The sequence below is a fragment of the Fundulus heteroclitus genome, chromosome 17 (genome assembly GCF_011125445.2).
Source record: "Fundulus heteroclitus isolate FHET01 chromosome 17, MU-UCD_Fhet_4.1, whole genome shotgun sequence".
Classification (NCBI taxonomy): domain Eukaryota; kingdom Metazoa; phylum Chordata; class Actinopteri; order Cyprinodontiformes; family Fundulidae; genus Fundulus; species Fundulus heteroclitus.
In genome coordinates this window covers 12,957,951-12,984,296 of record NC_046377.1, presented here as the reverse complement: position 1 = coordinate 12,984,296, position 26,346 = coordinate 12,957,951, and the positions used below count along the sequence as shown (strand labels likewise).

Sequence of the window (26,346 nt, the reverse complement as noted above, 5' to 3'; positions counted from 1 at the left end):
ATGCACATTTGACATAGTACTGTCTCATAGAGAACGCATTAATATTCTGAGTCCAGATAGTTTGTTTTATATAGGAAAACCCATTTTACACGTCAGGCAATTGTAAGGGCATATATTGGAAAGAAAAAGAATAATATTTAACCTTTAAACTTTAACGCACCACTTACTATTTAGAATATTACAACCACCACTGTGTTGACTATTGAGCAAAAAGCTACAATTTTAAAGACAAGGGTATTTATATAGGGAATTTAAGGTCTATAAGATGATAAATGAGCTCTATGAGTGTGATTATAATGTAACTATCATTGGTAAATACGTAATTAGTCTGTCTGTTTACAGGCTGTAAATCACAATTTGAGTGTCAGTGTTGTAATAATAGCAGGTCAGTAATTATGATTCCTATTGATTATGTTTTGTCAGAGAAAATAATAGTGTTGACCTAATGTTGTTCAACATTTTTTTTCTTTTAACTTTTTATATGTACATTATTACTAACTGGCAAAATATTATGTCATAGAGATGAACCGGTAAGATTTCTGCCTATCTCCAGTTTTGTAAACCCCTCACCTTCTGATACAAAAGTTTATATAGTCTTTTTCTCATTACTGATATTTAATTATATTAGGAGCATATATAATGTCACCCTGCATGTGAGGGAGCAGTCACTTTAAAACTGGATTTTATTCCTAGAATAATTACATAGTTGACCCTTTAAATAGTCTTTAGCATCTTACCTTAGCGATTATCATGATTAGCATTGGTAACTATTAACACCAGTCTCCCTAGAGTAGTTGATCCCTACCCTAACTTTGAGATTTTGAAGAGTCTACTTACAAATTCTGCCTTTTTCACGAGAGACAGAAGTTGTAAGCCCAGAATGATGTAATAGAGCTACTGTACTTTGCTGTTTGTTTCTCTGGGTCAGGTAACTCCATTGTATGTTTGCCAAAACATCCTCTGTTGAGTAAGAACTGATAGGCAGTGGTATGAGCAGGGCGCTCACGTCCTGGAAATGAATGAAAGTTCCCTAGTTAGAATCCCACAAACTGCCACTCTGGGTCCCTGAGCAAGATCCTTAGCCTCAGAATGCTCCTCAGGTGCAATCAGTGGCATTCCACTGCTCCCTAACAGATAGGTAAATGCAGAGGACAAATTTCATTCGACTGCATGTCGTATGACAAAATAAAGATCACTATTTTTATATCTTATGACAAATAGCTGCTCTTGCTAAGTGAAAAAGTAGAAGAGTATGAAACAACCACAACTGCAGAAGTAAGCAACAGCAGAGAGCTCAGCAAACTCCTAAGTCTAGCTTCTCGTCTCTGTTAACTTGAGTGAACAGCCATACCTCCATAGTCAATTCAGTTTAATTTTGAAAGGCATCTTACACCGTTTGTGCTCTCTCTGACTTTATTTAAAACATTTAGTGGTGCTGTAAAGGACTAAAATGGAGTGTTTTCCCTCAGGTAAACATCTCCATAACAAGAAATGTTGTCAAAGTGAAAATGATCTGATTGTTAAGCAAATGTATTGCTGCATTACTTTAGTTTTCACTTTTAACCAGTTTTTTGTCTCACAAATCTCTGCTTCCTGGCCAACAGTGTGGCTGGATCACAGACATTGTGCTAAACTAATGAACAAACTCACGGCGGGGAAGGAGAAAAAGATGAAGTTAGCCTAAGGGTTGAGGAGAAAAGATAAGAGGAGTTCAGTGTGCCCCACAGGCTGTAAATCAGGATTGGACTATCAGTGTAATTTCCCCCTCTCTGTGCATGTGGAGGGTGTAGATTGGCTGCAGGTGGAATCTCTCTTTAATTACAAGTCAAGGGAGGCAGGAAAATAGCCGGATAAAGAGAGGAATAGAGATGAGGCGGAGGAATTAGTTGATAATAAAAAGTCTCAGCCGATTTAATAAATGATCAGTTCTCAGTCTAGGCTGAGTTGAATGCTTGTGGCATTATGTAAGGAGAGGAGAATTTAGGAGGTAAAAGGAAGGAAAGAAAACCAGGCAATCTAAATCGCATGCAGAAATAAATGTCTTGCTATATGCTTCAAATACACTACTTTTCCCTTTCATTTTTGTCTGCCATGTGTCAAGGCGTACACATATATATGCATATTGTAGATGTAATTTGACACCATTGTGCCGCCGCAGCAAATGATCAAAAGTGTCTCCTGTCTCTCTCCCCTCGCATTAAGGCATCAACTACCTCTGTGATCTCTACTTCTTTTAAAAGCATAATTGTATTCAGCAGCATCCATCTCTACCTATTGTGAAAGGAGGGAAAGTGCTGAGTGTAATGGCTGTCATTTGCTCACCTGAAACAGGAGGGAATTATAAATGCCATGCACCCCATTCTTTGTATTTATCCCCGCTGATATGATAGCACAGTCACAGTGAAGAGACGGCGAGCTTTAATGGTCGACTCACTGGTTAAGCCCAGGAAGAAGATAGCATAAAATGAATGTGATATCGAGATGAGAGGGACAAGGGGTGCATTGGGTCGTTTAGCCACCAAATCCCTCAATTTTGTGATAAAAGTGGAGACAAAAGTGTTGCCCACTAAAGTGTGTGTGTGTGTGTTTGTGTGTGTGATGGAGAAGGAGAGCTCTGGAGAGATGATGAATGCGTGATGTTACACACCTCAGAGCGTCTGAGTGACAGGCACAGGCAAAAAGAAACAGAGGGAGAATGAATGATATCAGGATCTATGCTCTGGAACAGAGGGCTCCTATTGGCAGCCATCGCTTTTGCCAGACTGGATGTGGTGTGTGTTTGCTTGTGTGTTTTATCTGTAAACAAAACCCTCTCCCCTGATGCAGCCAAATATGGCTTCCATAGTCATGAAAATCTGTTCTACTCTACAGTCGGAGTCTTATTTCTAGATTTCTATACTGTTGATTGTGTGTTTCATCATCTATGATGATGTTTTACAGTGCCCCCTTTCAGATTTCTCCTGTTTTTGCCTTTTTTTTTCGTCACTGTTATCTTTCAGACCAACCAAAAATATTAAAACTATATTATCGACATTAACCGGAGTAAAGAGAAAAGGCAGTTTTAAATGACGAGTTCATTTATTTATGGAAGAAATGTTGTCCAAACAAACTAGCCCTTCGTGACAATATTACTGCTCCCATTGTTAAATACTTAATTAACTTTAATAAATCAATTTCTTTGGGTTTCACTAGCCAGATCCAGAACCTCCCACTGCACCACTACTTTATCAAAAAGTAACACATCATTCTATGATTCTTTGGCTTAAGAAATTAGAAACAATTTCAGTGGGAAAGGAACAGAGTCTGGAAACGTTTCCAAATGGAAAAAGCGTGGAACAGTGGTGAAACATCCTAGAACCGGCCGGGCTACCCCAAACGTACTCTGAGAGAACATTGCTAGATCGATCAAGAGGTCATAAATAAACCCATAATAACATCTAAAGCAACGCGGGCTCACGTGCCACAGTTCAGTCCAGTGTGTATGATTCAGAGAGGAAAAATGGCATTCATGTAAGCGTTCCAACACCAAAACCACTGCAGACCAAAATAACACAAAGCATGTCCCTTGTACACCAAAAATAGGAGTCCTGTTAAAGTCCTAATATATCTGGTAAAATTTAACGATCATCATACCAACAGTCAAATAATGTGGTCATGTGATGGGCAAACATGTTTGATCTGAAACATTTACGTTGCCTGAAGGTAAAATAAGTAAATAAAATAAAATAAATTTGTGCAGAGGCAAAAAAAAGTTTTAAATTATACACTGTAAGTTCTTAAATATTCAGCTTTAGTGGCATTATGTGCTTCAGTTTTATCCGCATATTTATACCATGGTGACAAACCATGCACATATTTGGGGAAATGGTTCTTTCATCCACTCTCATGAAAAGGCTTTGGCACCGTAAATCCATCCATAGGCTATCAGAGTGGCCTTTCTCTTCAGCGACTAAGAGGTTATTTCGCTGGCAGTGAAGTGAAGCAGTTCTAAATGTTAGCAGGAAGAACAGGGCTGAGGAAGGGTGACAGCGAGAGTGGAAATCTATCTTGTGAGACGCATTGTGCAGTGTGGATCAGTGTTGAGTTTGATCATGTGCGCACAACATTGCTCCTCTATCTCCCTGATTCCATCTCAAACTCATTCCCTTTATCTACCTGATGCAAATATGCCTTCACACTGCAGGGAGGGAAGAACATGGTTGCTATTTTTTCCCCAAAGTGCACACACGGGCTTTACACACAGATGCGCCTGCATTGTCTGTAATCTGTAATAGCATGCACACTTCCTCTTGACTTTGACAAGGAGATGCACATCCTTTTAAATTCTTTCAGGTATATGTGAATCTGTAGTCTGTGTGTGTATACATGTTTGTATGCTATTTATAGTACCTGCTGAGACATAGTACATAGTAAACATACAATGCTGGTGAGTCAGGCGAGGGAGAAATGATGTGCTGGGTTTTTACCTACATCATATTAATGTGTCATATTTAGTTGAGGGTTCAATACACCAATATGCTTGTAGGTATTGAAATATAACTTTCCCTGTCATACAGATGTAACTATTAAGCAAGAAACGGGAAAATGATTGAGTCGGTGATATCCCTCTGTAATAAAACTGTACTGGTGGTGACCTTACAGAAGCACACAATTCTTCTGGGAGTGAGACTTGGAGCAATTCCCTTTAGCTGTAGCATTTTAACATATGGTGGGTATTATGGCAGAACAACATTATCTCACAAAGCAGAAATCATCTACTAGTTACCCAGAATATGGTGGTTGTGTTCTAGTTTTGGGCTTGAATCTTCACATACTTGGAAAGGCAGATTATGATGATGTGAAGTAGGAGCCCTTACAGACAGAAACTGGTTGCCAGAATGAAGTCAAGCAAGCTGCTGGTTGGTAGGACAAAGTTTGATTTACATAGTTAAAAAAAATGTTGTTAGTGTCCTGTTAAACACCACCAAATATAGCCAGTGGAAGTTTGGGATGTGTGGTTTTCAGTCTAGGAAGGTACATGGGACAGAAGGGGATGTCATGAGGGACTTTGAGTTATTTGATACAGAATCTTTAAATAAGAAGGTTTATTTTCACAATTTCTTTAAAAACATTTGTTTAAATAATGATTGAAAGAAATACAGTGACTTTTTTAGCAGAAAATTGAAAAGGTATTGCGTAGATCTAATTCTAAATAATGATCTTTTCTAGTAATTCAATACATTTTCAATGTTTCCAAGATAGTGAGGTTTTAATGACCTATTTTGGAAAAAAAGGAAGAGATGTTGGAAATTAACACTGATAACAATATGAAGTAGTCTCGTTCTGTTTACTCCTATAAAATCCTCACAAATAAGTAGCTGTAAACAAAATAATACTTTATTTTATATGGCATCCATTGGGCAAAAAATGCTAAAAATCATGATAAAGTCTGGTCTTGAGTAAACTGATATAATTGAACCCTTTGAAAACTAAATAAAAAAAATTATTTTAGAACTTGATAGGTGTCCCATCTATACTATTGAGAGACAAAATACGGATTTATTAAACATTCACCAGGTTAATTTAATGTATGTCCTGAACTCATTAGCTCACAACTCTTTCAGGTTGAAAACTTGACACTGAATTTATCATGTGATTCACGGCTTTGAATTTGACTGTAAGACAGTTCAAATGCGCCTTTTAATTTCTACAAACTTCATTGCATAAGGAATGCAATCATCATTTAGCAATACTGTAAAAAATGTTAATGGTTAGCATGCTTTCTTACACAATTTGATCTTTAAAAGTCCTAAAGAGAACTGTTGATATAAATATTTATTTGTTTACTTTGGGTTAGCTGGTTGTTTCTACTTGGATGAGAGGGCAATTTATTTATTCATTCATTTATTCAAATTGATTGCTTGTGCATGTGTGGGATGGGGTGCAAGATTATTCAACACTTATTTTTATGCTTAATAAACTATAATCTGTGAATGTATGTTCAGGTATGATGGGTAAATCTTTTAAACTGTTAATTTTGCTTCTTTTGCAGGGGGTCAGCCTTACCCCCAAATAATTCAGACTGGGATTATATCTACCTTAGACGGAGGAAACGGGAAATGGTTTCAAATTTGCCGACTGCTAGCATGCATGACTCCCGTTTACCACCCCTTACCCTGATCGTATCAGTCCCACTCTGGTGATGTCATGTATTTCCCGGCTGTTAAGGAGCAGCATGAGTGACAGCAGTCACCCACCAATGATGGCTCTTTAATCAGAAATGCTGGCAGCTTGCTGTTGCCATGGCGACAGGAGGAAGGGACAGCTGAGATCCACCTCCCTTTTGCCCCTTGTGCTGGACCACTTAAGGCCAATGCCAATCAGTGCCAGTCAATGCCAGTTTGAATTGGCAGGCCCATATATCATCATAGATGGACTCCTAATCCCCAGAGACCCAGTTCTCCCATATGGAGTCTGTGGATTGGAGATAGATGAAACCTGTCATGCACTAATATTTTTATATAAATACGTCTTGATGCAAAATAATTTGCATATTTTCTGGACAGTCAAATTTATGCTGGTTTCCACTCCTGATCGACATCTTAAGACTGCAGAAGAAGTTAAACATTTTTACATTAGGCTGTGTTGAATCTTAACCAGGTAGTATTTAGATCAGGCAAACATGCTGGATGATCCAAAAGAGAGGGGACATTCTTCTCAAGAAAGAAGTCCTTTGTCATACAGGGTGTCTGGAAATGCAGCATTGTCCTGACAATCCAGTTGTCATTGTGCAGAAGACCCTCAGTAAAGATGGACCCCTGCAACATCTCTACAAAGCTTACTGTGATCTGAGGCTCCTGTGCAACCTAATGCTCACTGTTTCATTAAAGAACATGGCACACAGATTCTGAAAGAGCCCCCTCCAACATGACACTCAAGTGGGATCTCCCTGTCATTTCAGTAATGTTGAAGCCATTAGGATTATCAAAGTTCAACTTTTTTTCTCTTTAGGGGATAAAGTGTTCTTTATCTTTTCAGTGTTTCATGTATGGTGTTTGCTTGCAAAAGGTTAAAGTGGCAAGTTTGTACCTCTGAATTTGGAGCAATGATCAGTCTGTGACTTGATAGATAGTCGATTGGATTATCTGACTCCATGCAGGTGACATTTTTGGGTCTAGCAATTGAGCTTTTTGTCCCTTAACCCTCCAGATCCTTTAAGGAATTTAAAATGTTGGACTGTGTCCAATCCCCGCAGCGATGGCTTGGTACGAGAGGCCTTGCTTTGTTGGGGTCCACGGTCCTGCCATATCTAAAGACAGAAAGCATTTTTGCCTTTGCCATCTGGGGGCCTAGAAAATGATACAAAAGCCTTATTCATGGGCATTTTTTTTTATTTTTAAGGCTACTGTCCTTTTGCTCATGTTTCTTCTGGATCCAACAGCATACAATAGGAATATTTATCATTATTTTACCCACGGTCTTAAAATTATGAACAGGAGTATATAAATTGGGTCTGTTGTCTTAGATGTCTGAATTGGAGCATATGCCATTAAAAACACACAGCACACCTGCCTCCAAGGAGTGCAAAATGCCCCCGTCTGTTTTAAAACCATAAAATGTAGTTTATTGGATTTATTATGTCTAATAACTCTATTTGAGGAAGCCCAAGGTTGAGATTTCAAGTAAGACTTATGACTTATAAGTAATGCGTCTCCTTTCTGCACCAAGTTTATTGTAGATATTTATTGTCAAAAGGATCTTGATTACTAAGGGAAAGGGAAAAGCAGCAACATTTTTGTTTAGAATGAAATAAAAGTGCTTATCACATGTTTTCTGAGCCTTTAGGATAAATATGGTTTCCTTCACAGCTACTTTGACTGTGTGTATGTTGTTTTAATCCTTTTTTTTTTTTCTCCACAGCTGTCGAGAGTGCCAGTGGAAGCCTGTGGACAGTACTCCACCTGCAGTGAATGTCTTGGATCAGGTGATCCCCACTGTGGCTGGTGTGTTTTGCACAACATGTAAGTACCTCTCAACATGTCTTCACTCCTGCTGGTTGTAAGTAGTTTATTTTATCAGTGTCTTCCCATTTGTCTACCAGTTTTGCAGCATGACATGTAAACACTTTGGGCAATCTTGTGTTTGGGTAATATTCTCCTCTACCTCTGTGATGTTTGGGTGCATGCCCAGCACTCCATTCTTCCCAGTCCTAGAGGATTCAGGAGCGCCGTCTACCAGTACAGGCCAAGTGTGGGATTGTCTTACTGGGTTGGGCCCGGTGCCAGAATCCCCCCTTAGATCCATTACCCAGCCAAAGTACTGGCATTCTTTACCGGCCCTGAAACAAGAGCCCGGTGAGAGCACGGCCACCGGTGGGCACTGCCAAGGTTCTGATGGGCACCACTCCAACCTTGAAAGTCAGAGCTTACGCTCATATTGAAAACTGTTGGAGATCACAGAGATGATCCCATTAACCTAAAGATACTCACTTGACCCAGCTAACCTGTTATCTTTGGCACTACTTCTAAGACGGCAAGTCTCTGTTATTTCCCCCTCAAAATGCATAAGCACGTTCACGAAGACGGCTACAAATTCACAAACAACCCACCTCCTGACAATCCCCTGTCTCCAAAGATTGCAGAGGGAGATGGCGCTTGCTGGGGGCAGAGACTTTTCCTACCACACTGTAAATTGAAAATTGGTTTCTTGTGTTGGTGCTAGCTCAAGGGTAGAGTGGCTGGAGCAGCGTATGTGTGTATGTGTGTGAGTGAGCGAGACACTGAGGCCAGTACATTTAGCACCTTTATCCCTGCTACCACCAAGAGGACGTGACGAGGGCAAGGAAGCAAAGCAAGTGTAAGAGGTACACAGTGAAACCCAGATACAAAGGAAGATAGACAACGAAGAAGAGATTGAGAGAAGAAAGAGCAGAAGATGAATGAGAAGATGAGAAATAGAGAGAGCAGAGAAGCAAAGTAGTCAAGAATAGATGGTAATACATTGTTGGAAAGACAAGGAGAGAAATGATTTCAGGATGATCATATATTCCAAGGCCGAAGAGTGGGTGAGAGCAAAAAAAAAAAGTCAGGTGACAGCAAAGATAAAGAATAAATAGAAGAAAGTGAAGCAAGGAAAAACAGAAAATGAATATATATGAGATCCCCGAGGTAGAAATGAACTATGATGGATGATGGATGGATCATGGAGCTCAAAATTGAGGTTACAGGCAACGGCGCACAAACATATTCCTTCATGAATGACTAATTCATTAGTCCAGAGATTCTCTCTTCACCAAAAACTTTTTACAATGAACAGCTTTTGTCAGCAATTCACTGGATCAACTCTTAGGGTTTTGTCAAATTGTATGAAATTATGACTTTTGTGCAAAATTAACAGATTAAAATCATTGTAAACATTAGGTTTATTTCTTCTTGTGATCTGTTCTTCTACCAAGGAGAGACAAGGATAATGCAGGGCTCATAGTTCCTCCGCCATGATACTCTAAAACCCTTTGCTTGTTAAACACCAACGCTGTCTTAGTCTTAACTGAACCCTCCCCAAACTCCCACTGTTGTCTGCCTCCTGCATATAGCCTCTTCACAGATTTGTCATGAAATTCCCCTTTACTACAATTAAATCTAAATAAATTAAATGTGTTTGAGACCTAATTCATCTTGGACATCGAATCACAGGAGGCGAGTGAGCTATGTTTACATCAAGAGAGATTGTAATTTGGTTCAGATTATAGATTCATTTTCATGTGTCAATTTGTTATGTCAGACATAAAAACTACAGGGAAATGAAAATATATTTCTTCCAGTTCTCTGGTTGTTCATGACTAAAACACAATGGAATGAGCTCCTCAAGTGAATGAAAGCAACTTGATGCTTTAATCCTGCACGCACAGTCTGCAGTGCTTTTGACAAAACGTGAAAAGCAAATTAAATTTTGTGGATTATAATGGAAGTGTTCTTGTGCTTTCAAACTATCTTGTGAAAAGCTTTTCCTTGGCTTGCCCAAGGTTAAATGTATTTCAGCATAGAATCAAAAGCAACGACATAAACAAAGCGTCTTTCGGAAACGTATAGAAAGAAAGGCAAAAACACAAAAAAATCTTGGCCTGCCACCCACGCACACTTTTTGCTGGTAGAAAAATGGTTGTGGGGAAGGACGGCAAGCCGTTCCACTTTCAGTGTTCCTCTAGATAGTTTGTTGTTCCAATCAACCTTGAAATCACCTCCTGGCTCTGAGGGGAAAAAAAGCAGAATTGCATGTTGCCCCTCTCTCTCCATTTTACTGTCTTCCTCCCTTATCCACACACTCACTTTCCTCTTCCTCCATCAGTATTGCCTTTATTTACTCTATAGATCGGTGAGAGGAGCTGTTAGAGAAAACGCCGGGGCAAGAGCAAGAAGGCAATCAATATGACAGGAGAGAAAATCAACAGGAGTGTGTGCCTGTTTCTTTGATAGCAGTCATATTGTCCTTGACAAACACTGGAGATTTATTTTAAAAATGTCGTCAATGTCACACGTTTGACTCTGAACATGTTTGTGGGTTTGTGTAAAGACACGTGATTGTTTCTTTTCTATCAACTGTAAATTCCTTGAGTGTTTTTGTGCCCTTAGTTAGATTTGCACCAGATTTTCAGTGTTCCGGTAAGACCTGATCCCATCCGTGTAAAACTGGAGGTTCACCTGTCAACTAAACTGCCTTGGTCTGCTTATGCTGTCTTCTGTTGTAATTGCACAGCTTATGCTAATACCTGCCTAGCTTTGCATGTGAAAGGAAAGTTTTGACCCAAATCAACATTGCCTTGCTTTTCCCCATTTACCACTGACATTAGAAATCAGTCTCTCATTATGAGAGCAGAAAAGGAGCTCTTGCGATGTATAAAAAGAGCTTTATTGTTCATTTTTACATTAAAAAAAAACATGAAATGGGGACATGGTTTAATGTTATACCATTAATGTTATTATGTTTTAACGTAAAGGGTTGTCGGTCATTTTGCCCTGTTTGCATCTTGCATCAAATTATATCCACCCAATGGTGTTCCGCACCTTCTATCACAAAGAAGATTTACATTGTCTGATAACTACTGATATCCCACTGTTTAAAAAATAGAGTTTATGTGTCTCCTACACACGTTATCTGGCATCAGGGAGTCACTCATAGTTCAAACACACTACAAAGCTTGACGAAACCCTGTCCTATTTTTTTCAAAAACTACATTAAACATTTGTTTGCCGTTTTTTTTGCATCTTGATAACAATAAATTTAAAAAAGCATGAAAATACCAACATGTAAATGTGTCAAAATTGGAGGGATTCTTACACTGATTACAGATTTCATAAAAACTCTTTAGATTTTATAAAATGGTGTAAGTCTTTTCTTTTAAAGTAGAAGTTAGAATCTTGTTCTGTCTGGTTCTTGTAAATTTTGGATTGTATGTAGGGTGTTAAGGAAAGGCTTGTTCAAGGTGCCATTTAATGCAGGACGCTTTATTATAAGATAAATTATAGCTTGGCATATAGTCAAATGGATAAGAATGTTTTGTGAAGTTTCTTATTGACAAATCTTGGCTTGCTATTGAAAGCCTTCTAAATGTTAGCTTCCTCACCAGCATAGGTGGTTTGCTTTTTTGCTGTCTTTGGTTTTGTGAGATTTATCATGACCCCATATATTCTGCTGTACCAACAAATTCCAGTCAAGTTATGTTCTTCTAAATAACTTTTTTATTAATTTCCATATTCAGCCCAGCAAAGCTCAGGGGATTCATGTCTTACTGTTTTTATTTACATCGCAAGGGTGTTATCTCAGGTTAGTTTTTCTCCAACTTCCATCCACACTTGAATCCCTCCAAGTAAGGCAGAGGCTTTCCTGCTGAGAGCCAATATACCAGAGATCCTGCAGCCATGTTGTGGATATGTTACCTCCCCTAATGTTGCTCTGTCAGCTGTGAGCTTGTAAGTGGTTAACTAGCATGTCAAGATGCCTGTAGTGCATGACAGCTAGACAGATTGAGGACCATATTTGGAGAGAGATTTTTGTCAAAATGATTGTCATCACAGTTGTCTCGCATGTTGGAAATATCGCACATTACACCCGAGCAGATCAGTGTCTATTTGGAAAAAGTGACTCTAATTATGTAATATCTTTACATTAATAATTGGATTGCATATCTTAATTTCTGCTCTTGGTGGTGATAGTTATTTTTTTGCCTTTTTTTAATTATTTCAGTTTCTTTGTCACTTCCTCTGTCTGCCAAGTCTAACCAACAGGCTTTATTGTACAAGGATTTCTTACTTGTGTTAATTATGCATTCATATGTTTAGTCCTACTCTTGTTTTTATGTCACTGGCTGAAATTATTATTTTTTATTTTGTAATTTTGAGTGAATTTGGATTCATAAATAATTTTCTCCTCAATGTCACTAATTCTTTCCTATCAATTACAAGCACTCATATGTACTGATCCTACATCAAGGCGACAAGAGAATGTAGTCACCTGTGCCACTGGATATAGGCAAATTTGTTTTCTCATTTGAGTGGTTGAGGAGTATTAATACAATCAGTTGTTCAGTAGGTACAAGTCAGTGATCCGCAGTGATTAGTGCATCCTTGAAAGTCTATCGATTTTAATCTGAGTTCAGACTTCTGTGGTTTTAGTTAATATGCATAATATAAAAGTATTAGTTTTTGTAAAGTTTGCATGCTTGCTGGTTTTATAATTATACCTTATGTAAATAGTCATCAGTCATTTACATGCCTATTGGTAGATATTGGACATTCTGGAAGTCGTATGAAATTACCTGAAGGCCTGATAAATGTTTGAAGTCTGTAAGTTTCTTTTGCTTTCTAGCTTTTGTATTCCACTGACATCTAAAGTTCCATCAAACAAATAACCTTTTCAGAAGGAGAAGCTAATTGGCAGATCCATTGTTGATCTCTCCTCCAATCCTCTTTCTTTCATTAATTCTGCTCCATCGCTACCTGTCACTGTGCTCATAACTATCCATTTCTTCACTATGCTCATTATTGTGGTATGCCAAACTAATGTTAATTAAACTGAAACACTGTAATTAACTGCTACCAAGTTCTTAGATTCAGTTATGTTGACCTCTTGGCTCCCTTGGAGACAGCTTTAGGTGCTCTAACATACACTCTTGCCAGGGTTAAACAATGTCCACACAAAAACAAAGAATCTGCATAGTTTTCATTATTTGGAGTTTTCTATGTTTTGGAATGTTTTTACACATTTAATTTGATTTCATTACCATATATAATCACTGATGTGGTCCCATTCAAGGAATGGACTAGACATTTTAAGTAATATTTGTCGTAACATTATTATGTTTTTTTCACATCAGTATCCACTCTTGGAGATGTGCACCTCAAACGTCTGCCAGGATACATTGTACCAATAGCAAAGATGCACCAATACATCTAGCTGAATGAAGACTGTCCATAATATCAGGTTCATAACAGGAGATTTCTAGCTAAATTTGGGTGAAAACTAAATTGCCATTTATTTTAAAGAATCAATAAATATACAGTAAATGAAACCTGGTTTGGTTAGTCTGAATATTTAATTTTGAATTCAGTGTATTTTTGGGTTGCATGAAATATAGGAAATAAATCACGACATATGTGTGTGCAGTATTAGAAAACTTATTCTTCAGAAAACTCTACTACTTCAGAAAGCTATTTGAAATACAGTAATTGTTGACTAATAGTTTATAAGTATCATGAGATCACTTAACAGTCACAGCACGAGTTGGAAGCACAGATGACCAAGAAAGGATAGCAGGGTAACCAAGCAGTCTGGAACTTTTGGCCTTTTTAAAATTTAGATAAGGGCGGGAAAATGAAAATTACGTTTGGAAAAAGGTATTGTGTGTGTGTGTGTGTGTGTGTATATATATATATATATATATATATATATATATATATATATATATATATATATAAAGTTAAGTCATATGCTGAAATTTACCTGCATAAGTCAATTTGACTTTGAGTTGACCATAAATACCATGGGGCTCTAATACTTGTGGCACAAGATCTCATTACACTTCTAGTATTCTCCTGTTTGTCAGAGCTGTCACTTTGACAAAAAAATGTCAAGACTTTTCCAAACAAAGTACTGTGCAAGTAAAGAATTTATTCTTAAACTCTCTTGTCAGTAACTTGGCCACCCAAAAAGTTCAACCTTTTCAAACCTGTTGCTTTGATTTTGAGATGCTAAGATCCCATGGCACAGAGCTGATGTCTTTGCCTGGGGAAGGGTAGCTGCCCCTTGTGTATGAGCCACTAGTTTCTCCTCTCACCCTGCACCTCCTGGTGGGTCCTAAGGAAGGTTGAGAGAAAGGAACAAGGCCAAGAAGTGACAGGGGCATCAGGATGGAACAGAGTGCTGTGCATCCTAGTTCTCTCTGAACTGCCACCGCCGTTGTTTGAGAAAGCACACTGACTCACACTCCCACATACACAATACTAATCCATCAACCAGCAGCACACACCCCGAGGCACACACAAAATAGCTGCACGTCCACTCTTAAGTCTGGACTGTTGCTCACTGTCACCTATTGTCACTCTAGAACACACAAAAATTCGCAACCACTGGAAAGTGGACACACACACACACACACTCACTCACAGTGGTTTTAGTTGCCTTGCTTTTGCCCAGTAGAGCATAAACTGGACTGACATGAGAGAGAGACGATGGGGAGATGTAGTGACAGTCAAAGGAAGTGAAGATGTACGGTTATGTATTCCAAATGATGAGGCCACTGAACGTCAGGTTGAAAGGGGTATATAAATTCACACCACAATAGAAAGGAAGATTAAAAATCATCCAGCTGGAGGCATATGAATCTCCTGAATAAGATCGTCCAGATAAAGATAAAAAGGTAAACTATGCTTAGGCATCAATTGCTCATCTTAGTAATGATTGAAAGTCTTTCTGGATTTTAGGTAAACCATTTTGCATATGCCATAACATATTCTGTTCTATGGCAACAACATAATTATCACCACAATATATAATCCAATACTAATCTTTATTTATGTTTAAGTACTAATGTCAGATAACATTGTTACTTGGATTGAAGTTATTGGGCAAGAGGTGGAGTATACCCTAGCCAGGTTCCGAGCCCATCATAGGACAATATAGGGACTCACAAGACAAGCAACCATGCATGCACACACCTAAGGGAAATTATAATAACCAGTTAACCTTTCAGTAATTTTTGGGATTTTGGGGGGAAGACAGAGTAACCAGAGAGAATAAAGGCCTCCCATCAAGTTTGAGAACTTGCAAAGTCCGTGCAGAAGGACCTCAGGGTGGGATTTGCATCTTAGACCTTTGTGCTGCAAGGCAACAGTTTGAACCTGCACCTCTATTTAGAAAATGTATTAGTGGGAAAAAAAAAATGTTTTCTTGTCCAACGATATTTATGTAGTATTGCCTTCCAGATATAGCAGATCATACAGTACTTGGACAGGAACAGCATATGTCACATCTCTTGACATCCAAGAAGCAAGAGAGCTTGCCAAAACAATTACTGTGACTCCTGGGTCCATAGGGTCTTTTATTCAGCCTGCATTCAGTTTCCGAGGTAACCAACTTTTCTACTGTCACATAGGTGATTGTAGTCCCCATCACTCCCATTGCATTATGGGGTTTTTGCTCAGATTTGTGCTACAGCATCAGGTTGTACGTTTAGCAGCAGACTCACTGCTCTTTCATTTCGATGGAAGGATGTTCGCCAACCCAAAACACTAGTGCATCCTGTTAGCGTTAACCCTCTTATGATAAGAAATACTGTATATCTAAGCCATTGATGTTCATTGATTTTGAAGTTATGGCTGCAGATTTCTTTAAAAAATGTGCAATGAGTGAACTTCTGGCCCTTTTTTACAGAGAAGGCTTAAGCTTTTAGTATTTGCAAGGAGCAAGGAGCCCAGATTTCTTTGACCACATTGGCTGCACTCACCAGCGCTGATAATACAATAGAACACAGCAGATGAAGGAAATAATGGTTGCAATCAGGACCAAAAAAGAAAAACGATGACGATGCTTGTTTTTAAAGAAACATAATACAAACAAATTCTACAATTTTCTTGTATCCCATAATCCTGAGTAATTGCAAGGACACAACATTGCATTATTAACCTGGTGATAAATATGATCATGCATTCTTTTCCTCTTGTCTTCTGAGTAGAGAGCAAACGATTGGGTTGCTGGGGCAAATGGAGAGAAAACATATTTTTTCTCAGTGCCATCCTCCAGCTGATTCTGGTAGATCCCAAGGTGTCTCCAGGCCAGACGGGATATTGTCCCTCCAGCGATTTCTGGGTCTTCCCCGGGGTCTCCTCCCAGTGGGAGAGTAAACATACCACTGCATTCTTGCCCTCTTTGAGGATTTTGTAAAAAAAATGTTGTGGTTCAACTAAGGTTGAAAATGGATGTTTAAATGTTGTTACTGAGAAACATGTTTGCAATTAGTTGGCTTCCTTCCCAGATCATGTAGCCAATATCCAGCCTATCCTAACATGACTGGGTATATCATATATGTATGTTACATTTAGGCATAATATAAAACACAATAACACAGTAATAATAATTACTGTCTTCTTACTTTTTTGAATAGTATCATGAAAATTATGAAGCAAAACTTTTTGTTATGCAAAAACATCTACATTCATCACAGCATTTCACATTACCACAGACAACATGTAAGCAGCAATGGAGGGGTCTGTGGGCACGAAATACTCCTCATTCTCCCACCTCAGCACCTGTGGTGGTTTGGTAGGAACTGGAGGTGTGGGGATGGCCTGGGGGTCTAGGGCTGCACCTTTTCATGTTGGGCTTGTGTGGCTGTTACTATTACATCTATGTGGCCTGCCTTTTTTGATGTTGGATTCAATGTGGATTTAATTCAATTCAATTTTATTTTATTTATATGGTGCCAATTCATGATACACGTCATCTCAAGGCACTTTCCAAAGTCAAATTCATTCAAATTATTCAGATTGCTCAAAAAATGTCCTGTCTAAGGAAACCCAGTAGATTGCATCAAGTCTTGACAAGCAGCATTCACTCCTCCTGAATGAGCGTAGAGCCACAGGGACAGTTGTCTGCATTGTCCATGGCTTTGCAGCAATCCCTCATACTGAGCATGCATGAAGCGACAGTGGAGAGGAAAACTCCCCTTTAACAGGAAGGAAAAACCTCCAGCAGAACCAGGCTCAGTGTGAATGGTCATCTGCTTCGACCGACTGGGGGTTAGAGAAGACAGAGCAGAGACACAACAAGACAGACAAAACAAGCACAGAAGCACACATTGATCCAGGAATCTGTTCTACATTAGATGGTAATGGCAGGTGATCTGTCTTCCCTGGATGATGTCACAGTTAACAGAATGCCAGACCAGGTGTACCTACTATGAAGAGAAAAAAATGACAGACTGATTAATGATTTAATGAAGTCAATCACAAAATTAAATTTTGCATTGCAAAAATGGAATTAAAAGTAAGTAAAATGTTCTTGAAATGAGTGTATTGGTCCATGGTTTGAGCTGGAAAGTTTAAATGATCTGCCAATGAAATAAGATTTTTTAACTTAAAATAGGAACAACTCATCTCCATCTCATTTCAAGTGTAGTATATATAATTATCTTATTTTAGGTGTCAATATATTAATTCTATTGACAGATAATCTTACATAGAGCTCAAACTAAGGACATATAGACTAATTTCAATAAATATTTGCTCACTTTTAGTTGATTGTTTCAGTGTATAGAGCAAAACTGCCCTGTCAAATCTAGGCAACCAGGTTTTCAATATGGCATGCATGAAATGCCTCGAAAGGACACGTGAAAATAGAATGCTAAATGTGTGTTTAAACTTTTGACAGGTTGTGTAGATAACTGGAAATAAAGGGGATCTGTTTGTGTTGTGAACTGCCTGAAGATGTTTGCAGTAATGCAGCTTTTTAAAAAGTAAACTAACCTGAACTGGATTTACACACAGTTTTATAACACATTGCAAACCTTCAATAATGGTGTAACTGTATAATTTTTTGCTCAGCTGGGGTTCTTCCATCAGTCGTATCAGAGTTCTACACCTGGGAGCTGCCACTCTGCAGTCTGTTTCCTTAGGTATGGTGCTACAAGAGACAGGTTTTATGAGCATGAGACGGTTGATTTGTGATTCTTAGCGTGTGTCTACACAAACTGGAGTAACAGGGTCATGGCCACTGGGCCGGGTAATGACTCTTCCACCAGCTCCTTCATGCAAATTTCACCATGCTCTGTGGACAAGCACATTAATGATAGCAAGACGTGTACTCGCATGTGTGTCTGTGTGTTTGAAACATTTGTGTGTGTTTGCTGACATGCAGTGTGCTATAAGATTAAATGTATATGATACAACTCCTTCTCCAAAAGTAACTTATGGAGCTGCAGGCAATAAGCCTGCCAGGGTTTCTGTGTAGTGTGTGATGATGCTGGGTAGTGTGATAATAGGGTTTCAGCTGAGCTACAGGGTACCTATTTGTTGTGCATTGATTTATCCCAAATACTGTAAAGATCTAAAATGTGTGTGTAATCTACAGTGATACTTTTAAGATCATGCAGGCTCTCTGCAGGGGGGTGTTTTTCCTTTTACTTTGCCAGTATTGTTATTAAAAATAATCGTTTACTTCCACATAGATTGTCTTCGAGCATCTTCTATAGGTTAATGGACACCTGTGTATGGTCTCATTCATTTGTGCACATTTTCCTGACACAGGTATTTGATGGAGCTAGGGATGGCTGGACCACAGCTTTGTGGGAATTTAATAGCTTTCATTTCACAGCCTGTTTGACCTTCACCAAGCCTTTCATTAGGTATGCATTACACCTGAAGCCTCGCATGGCCAGATGCTGCTGCTCTCTCTTTAGTAATCTTTTCCTCCTTTCCTCTCGAGCCATGCAAACTCTGCCCCATAGATACCCAACTAGTTTTGAAGAATGTTAGAGGTTTAAATGCATATGAATTTAGATGTTGCACTCTAGCCCTTGTACTTGACATCATTGCACTTTGTCTATTGTCTACTTGTATTAAACTCTGTATTTTAACCAATTAATTTTGTTAAAGACAGTTTTTATACAGAGGCTCTGTGAAGGATGGTCTGAGTTGGAACTTTAAGAACTTTGATGTTCTGTTATATGCATGAAAAGCTTTTTCATGCCCTAGTGGAAAGAAAAGAATCCCAAGAAAATATGTCCTCTTTAATGACAATAATGTAAATTTAACAGTGGAATATGTCTATGAGACATGGAAATGCAGAGCTCTCACATTTGTTTTTAAAGATATAACTGGCTACATCTGCAGTAAACACGTCTTTTTCTTATCCGATCCACCAGGCTAACCATTGCATGGTTACTGTTTTGATTCATTAAATAATTTGTCTTTAACATATTCTAATGCCACAAAAACTAAAGAAACTCAGTACTTTGCTTGAATGTTGGAAAATGTAATGTAAGCTATAATCAGCTCTGTGGAAAAAGGGGCCTCAGTCCTTCAGGGGGCATTGTGCTGTAATCTTTACATGTCTCTCTGCTTCAGCACACATGAATCAAATGATTAGGTCATTAGTAGGACTCTGTGGAGGGTAATTGCTTGAAGAGGTAATTCCACCATTTGATCCAGCGGTTCAGGACCAGGCACATCTGAAAGTTGCAGGACACAAACCCTAGCGGACTGACAATCTTGCTAATAACAATCAACTTTATTTCTCATTGCAACTTACATTGCAATGAAACGCATCCTCTGTATTTAACCCATCTCTTTATGCCACTCCTTAGCCCGTCCAGCATTGTGGGGCCAAGGGTCTTGCTCAGGGACGCAGAGTGGCTGAGCAAGAGGGGAGTGGGAGTCAAACCTAGAACCTCCAGGACACAGGTGTAATACACTAAGAACTAGGCCACCAGATGTGTCCCCTGTAGAGGCATATCTACCACGTCACCTCGTACAGACTGACGAGTAGCTGCAGCAGCCAGTCTGGGAAGATTCCTTTTACCATTTTGCAACTAACCCACACATAATAGGCAGTGATTTCCTAAACATTGGGCCATATGGCTTTATGGCTAACACTAAGGGGGCAGCAACAATGAATTCGAATCAGTTTATCACTTACAAGGATAAAGTAAAATCTGAGTTTAGTCAGGGACTCCAGTTTGGATCATTTTAAAATGCCTGGATTGTGGCTTCTCTACATCCACCAACAAGGGAACTATAAGAAAATATTTATAAAAATATTTAGCTGTGACAAAAGATTGAACCACAGAAGATTAGCTTGATTTGGAAAGTTTTTGGTTACTCTCACTTCAGACTAGATTGCTTCAAGCATAAGAACATTTTCATGCTTACTTCATGTGTTCATATGAACCAAAACAACAGTTACCTTTTAAAAAGACACACAGATAATGGGATGATTTATTAACTTTCCTTGCTTTTATTCCACTGAGATTGCCTCATTAGGTGTTGTTGTCTCTTTTATAGAAACATATTACAACTCTTATTAAACATAAATGGCAACTCGTGGCTAAAGGGATAATTATTTTTCATTAAAATGGAGTTTAAAAGAAAAACTTCAACTCCTCCAGCTTACTAGTCCTCAGAGATATTTTCTGTTTACGATTATTTTCCTGCCTCATTGTCAGCTGTTATTGTGTGTATTTATGGGTAGTAGACTCTAACAGAAGATGTCTTAAACCTGACTCATATATTGCTCAGTAAACCTCATGGGTCATTTATAGGCCCTGAGCAGATCTACTGTGAATCAAGTACTGTCTGATATTTCTTTCACATCTGATTCGTTATTCATGTGCAGAGGTGACTAGTAACTAGTTACATTTACTCAATTACATTTACTTGAGTAATTTTTGAACAAAATGTACTTTTAGGAGTAGTTTTACTGCACTGTACCTTTTACTTTTACTTGAGTCATGATTTATTACTCAAGTAGCATTACTCTTAAGTTAAGTTTCTGGCTATTCTACCAACTCTGACTAACTTCACGTAAAATATGGTGAAATAGTGCTGCTGTTACTTGAGTGCAATGTTTGGCTACTGTACCCACCTCTATTCATGTGACAAACAAAAATTGTGTTGTGAAGTGAGGGCAAAGTTTGAATTCACATTTTTCTATTTATTTGCGGTGTTAAAGTTAAACAAATCAGCAGGGAAATAAAAACTTGATCTTAGAAGCAACTAATACGTGTTAAATGATATTAATAAAGACTCATAAATGTGGAGGGACACTATTAAAGTAGTGAAGCTTTTTATTTCTTTCAGTGTATCTGCATGCACACCTATGATTGAAGGTAACCTAAGAGTACCAGTGCATTCTATTCATATATTATGTGTTTAATATTAATAAACTATTATCCTGCCTTTAGATTTTTGTATCAACATCCTCTGTTATCTGTTCAGTTCTGGTCAGAACCCAATCAGCTGCATTTCAGATTTAATCTGCACAACTGTGCAGCAGTTAGAAATATTGTGAAATAAAGTTTTTATAGTTAAAATTCACTTATTAGACCCCTAACAGCCTGACAAAACTCTGTGAGTTCAAACTAAATGCATTTCTTATCTGTAAACTTGTGCATGTGAACAGCATTGCAATATGACGTGTGGTTTTGGTAATTTTTAAACTGCTAATTCAGTTACAGGGCACCGACTAAAACATTTCCTATGGTTTCAGCGTAGCTTAATCAATTCACTTGTTTAATCAAATCATTCAATGATTCAGAATTGGATTGCTAATTTCTAACAGATCTCTGTGCAAACAACACATGCTAATATTAAAAAGATTTCTCTGTTTCTTATGTAATTGTAGAATAATGTCTGCATTGGTGGATTTTTATATTTGGTTTGTTTGCCTCAGGCTGTTCATAAGATGTGGTCTTATTAAATCAGCGCAAAGAAAAGGCGCAGACACCAGTGATAGGAGCACAAAGAAACCTGAAGCGATTAAACCCCTACTGAAACCGGCTTAGCGGGAAAAGCCTCACAGACAGCCAACAATAGCTCTATTCCTTTAAATCTAAACTCTTTTTGCTCTCTTCCACTTTCTCTCCTGCATTCTTTCTCCCTCCTCCTGCTCCGGCTCGCTACCTCAAACAGATTATTTTTATTTATTATTTTTGGTTCCTCTGTCTGTCTTTTTTGCAGCACGTTAGGCTGCTTAACTTTACAATACTCTTGCCCGGTCAAACCGCACCTTCTTTAAATTTATTTCTATTAAGGAGAAATCCTTTTTCTGAAAAAGGTTACTGTTTTTCGGATTTCACCTACATTCATTGTGACCTCTCCTATTTAATCTTTTATTCCTCTGAAAGCGTCTTGGAGACTTTGTTGGATTTCTCCAGGTTGTTAATTGTACTGAAAGATTTCTTTCTAAGTCAGTAGGGGATTAAACATGAAAACATGTATGAAGGGGATTAGATGCAAACGAGTGAGAATTTCTATCTTGTTGGGTTTTTTACAAAACATACATTACCAGCACAAAATTTACTCAAATAATATTTCTTATAAAAAAAACTAGCAATAATAGGGTTGTGGTGATAATGAATAGCAATTTTCTCCCACTCAAAATGTTGAATGTCCTTTCAGTCCAACAAGGGATTTTATTTAAGAATCAGAGTCAGTAAATTCCAACTATAGCGCAAAGCCTCAGTCCCTTCCTTTTCTCAAACCACTGTAACAGGCTGGATTAGGCCACCTGGTTTGGTATTAAGGACTGGGGTAATCTATCCTACCTCCCCCCATTAGCATCCACCTTTCCCCCTGCATTTGGCATTGCCCATGAATGCCAGTCATTAAGGTTGCTACACAAAAGCAGGGGAAACCTCTTTCCCAATGGGCTGGCTCTGCTTCCACATATAGAGCAACCTTTGTTTTAAATGCAACCGCTCCCACCCACTGTAGCTTGGTACCTTTCCAGGGAGGAAATATGATAAATGTTTCCAATAGCACCTGTCGGAGAAGGGTTGGGGCATTCCTCTTTTCCCAGATGCCAACAGGTAGAAAAGAGTAAGCCTTGATCAGGTTACTCTGTGCATTCGGATGCGTGTCCATTTTTCATCCCAGAATAACACCCCCTCCTGTTTTTCTTCCCCCTTTTTTTTCTTTCAGGTGTGCCAGAAAGGAGAAATGTGAGCGCTCGTCAGAGCCCCGGCGCTTTGCTTCAGACATCAAGCAGTGTGTGCGTCTCAGTGTCCACCCGAACAACATATCAGTGTCCCAGTTTAGTGTCACGGTGAGTGGAGGAAAATGAATCCATACATTATTTCTACTGAAAGACAAACCATTGACTAGTGGTTTACTATGTTGTCAATTTTCCATCAAATATAGTTGTGCTCTAAAAAAAATACCAGTCCAACATCTCTAAATAGATCAAGCACTGTTTACGCCTGAAATTACATTTCATAGAGGCAAATAATTTACTAGTAGGTTCAGTAGAGTGATAGAAAATCGATGGACTTACCAGTCATGACACGCTTACTACTGATTCTGTGTAACTAAATCAGAAACTGAAGGGGTGTACTCACAACAATAGTAATACCTGGCCTTAATTTAGGGACAAAGGCAACAAGGCTGGGTAAAATGGGTGATTATGGATGTTTCTTTCTGAATAACAGTGTCATTTAATTAAAAAAGTTGTTTGAAGAGGGGAAAACTTCTAAAGGAGTCGGGAAATCGATAGGCTGCTCAGCTAATATGATCTCAGATGCAACACAAACAGCAACCAAACCCAAAAAAGGAAGAAAGACAACAAAAAACTTGGGCCAAAGAATCCAATGATCAGCCCCAGGGTGATCTGAGAAGTTCTCTGTTAATACTGTAATGATTAGAAGATGCCAATGTGAAGACCAGCTGTCAGCAATAATCTCCATTGTTGGGGAGAAAAAACATGTGCTGAAGTGGTTTTCTTTTGCAACGAAGACGTTGACTGGCCTAAAGAAAAATTACCCAACATTTTGTAGACTGATGAAAAGGAGATTATTTTTGGATCATGCTGCAAATGCTTGAAAAAATTAAACCATTTGTCTGTTAAAAATCAAATACGTTTGTATAGAAAATGCAAATGCTTCTAATTCTTTGAACAGTCTAATAATATCTTTGTAATGTTGCATAGTGTTAACACATTAGATATTTTTTTCATATTTTAAAATGGACATGTGATGTTCATAGTGACATTTCAAATATGGAAACAAAAGCTTTGACGACAGTTTTAAGCTTTAGGTTTTGTTTAAAGGCAAACTGATACTATGAAACAACATTATGCACCGTGAAATACATTTTAGTTAAACCTTACTGGTCAGTTTTGGAGTTTTATCTGCAGCAGTTGAATATATTTATGTATTGAGCTAGAAAAAGGCAAACAAACAAATAATAACTTGTCTTTCAACAGCACCACCTTGCAGTAATTTGTGATTATGGATGAATCTGTTGCAAGTGAGAAACTCTTCACTTGCAGATTCACTCTCTCAAGAATAATTTGTACTACACTGTAATTAGGCTTTAAGTACTATTGACTACATGATGTTAACTTTCCAATACTGCTTTGTGTCATTTTACTGTCTGCCAACACCAATCCTTTTAATCCTGACCTCACAATTTCCAATCCCAGCTGCTGAAATACTCTTCAAACAAACGTTTGCAGTCGTTACCAGCATACAGTTTAACTCTGCTGTGTTTTCATAGGTGCTGCCAGCTAAATAAAGCACATTTATCAGCTGGAGGTTTGACTCTGAAACACCAGTTAGCGTGCCTCATTTTTGGTTGTTCAGTAATTTTGATATGTGTAGTGTGTAAAATAGCTGTCTTTTGCAGAAGTGCATGAATAATGTGCTATCAGTTGATTTTTCCACATTGAGAATAAATCGATATGGTTAAACTGTGCCAAAAAAACTATTATGTTCTGAGCTCTTCACAGAAGGTGACCTCAAGATAGACATAGGTAGACTGATTTGGTGAAATCTGATGACAAATGGTTAAAATGAATTCCATTTAGGGGTGCATATGTGTGAAACATGACGGTGGTAGCATCATGCTGTGTGGATGCTTTTCTTTTAGCAAAGACAAATATTTTGTGGGAAAATTGTTGTTGAAAGAAAACCTTTTTTTGGCTCCAAAAGACTCGACACTGGAGCTTAGGTTCACCTTTTCAACAGGATCCTAAACATGCAGCCTGTGCTCCAATGGAATGGGTTAGGTTGTATCCATTTATTAGAATGGCCTAATCAAAGCCCAGATGTAAAAACAATTGAGAATCTGTTGGAAGATCTGAAAAGTGATCTTCGCAGCTCTTCATAAAATGTAACTGAGCTTGAGCTATTTTGCAAAGAATCAACAAATGTTTGTTTTTGAATCTGCAAAGCTGATAGAGGCAAACCCTAAAAGTCTTGAAGCTGTAAATGTTGCAAATGTTCTCTACAATGCCCTGGGTTAGAAGAGCTTTATCACAACTGCATATTGAACGTTTTTTGTTATAAAAACACATTTTATTTGTATAACGAGCAGTTAGATTACACACTATATTTACTAAGTAGTTGTGGGTAATCAGGATCTCATAAAGCGCATCAAATTTAAAAAGGGCCAAATACAAAAACAACCCTTTTTATTTTTTTTACTTACATTAAAATCATGTTACCTTTTCTTTCTGCTTAATAACTATTCACCACTTTGTTTTTATCCATTGCTTAATATCCCAATAAAACACACCAATATCTTTTGTTCTAATGTGACAAAAGGTAAAACATTTCAAATCGTATTCATCCTTTTGAGAAGTGCTGTTTTTATGAGTAAATTTATATATACATATATAGCTTTTAACATAACATTATAGCATTTAGCTTTAATGTAATGCAAATTTGCACCACTTTGATAAATGTTTGAGTTAGATACATTTTTAAGTGTTTTACACAGCGTTTGTGTTTCTTCAAAAGCATTTTTTGTAATCTGACAGAATTTTAAGGCCTATTTTTTTTTTGTATGTTTAATGTTTTTTAAATGGCTTTTTTAGTTGCCACTAAATGTTTATATATAACCACTAGTACGTGAAGTAGATTTTTATTTGGTGTTGAGGTCTTTTAGAATTGGATTTGAATCTCCCAGACCAAGAATATTTCATTCAGTCCCAAGCCAGAAGGACTGTTCTCATCTGTGTTTCTCAGAAGGTCAAACGTGAGCGGCTGATTGTCAGAAATATACCTCTGCATCGATTTAATAATATTCATGGGTGTCTGTGCAATGCTATTGAGAACTTAACCTTTCTGGCCACATTTACCATTCTGCTGAATGCACTGCAGAG

General features: G+C 38.1%; 1 protein-coding gene across 2 annotated transcripts in view; it reads left to right on the top strand.

Moving 5' to 3' along the window:
• The window catches only part of plxna4 (plexin A4), a 301,699-nt gene that overhangs the window by 185,698 nt on the left and 89,655 nt on the right, over positions 1–26,346 (top strand). For both annotated transcript variants that reach the window (XM_036149188.1, XM_012850624.3), the window contains exons 5-6: positions 7,900–8,000; positions 23,166–23,289. In XM_036149188.1, coding sequence (XP_036005081.1) covers positions 7,900–8,000; positions 23,166–23,289 — 225 coding nt within the window. The remainder of the gene's footprint in view (positions 1–7,899; positions 8,001–23,165; positions 23,290–26,346) is intronic.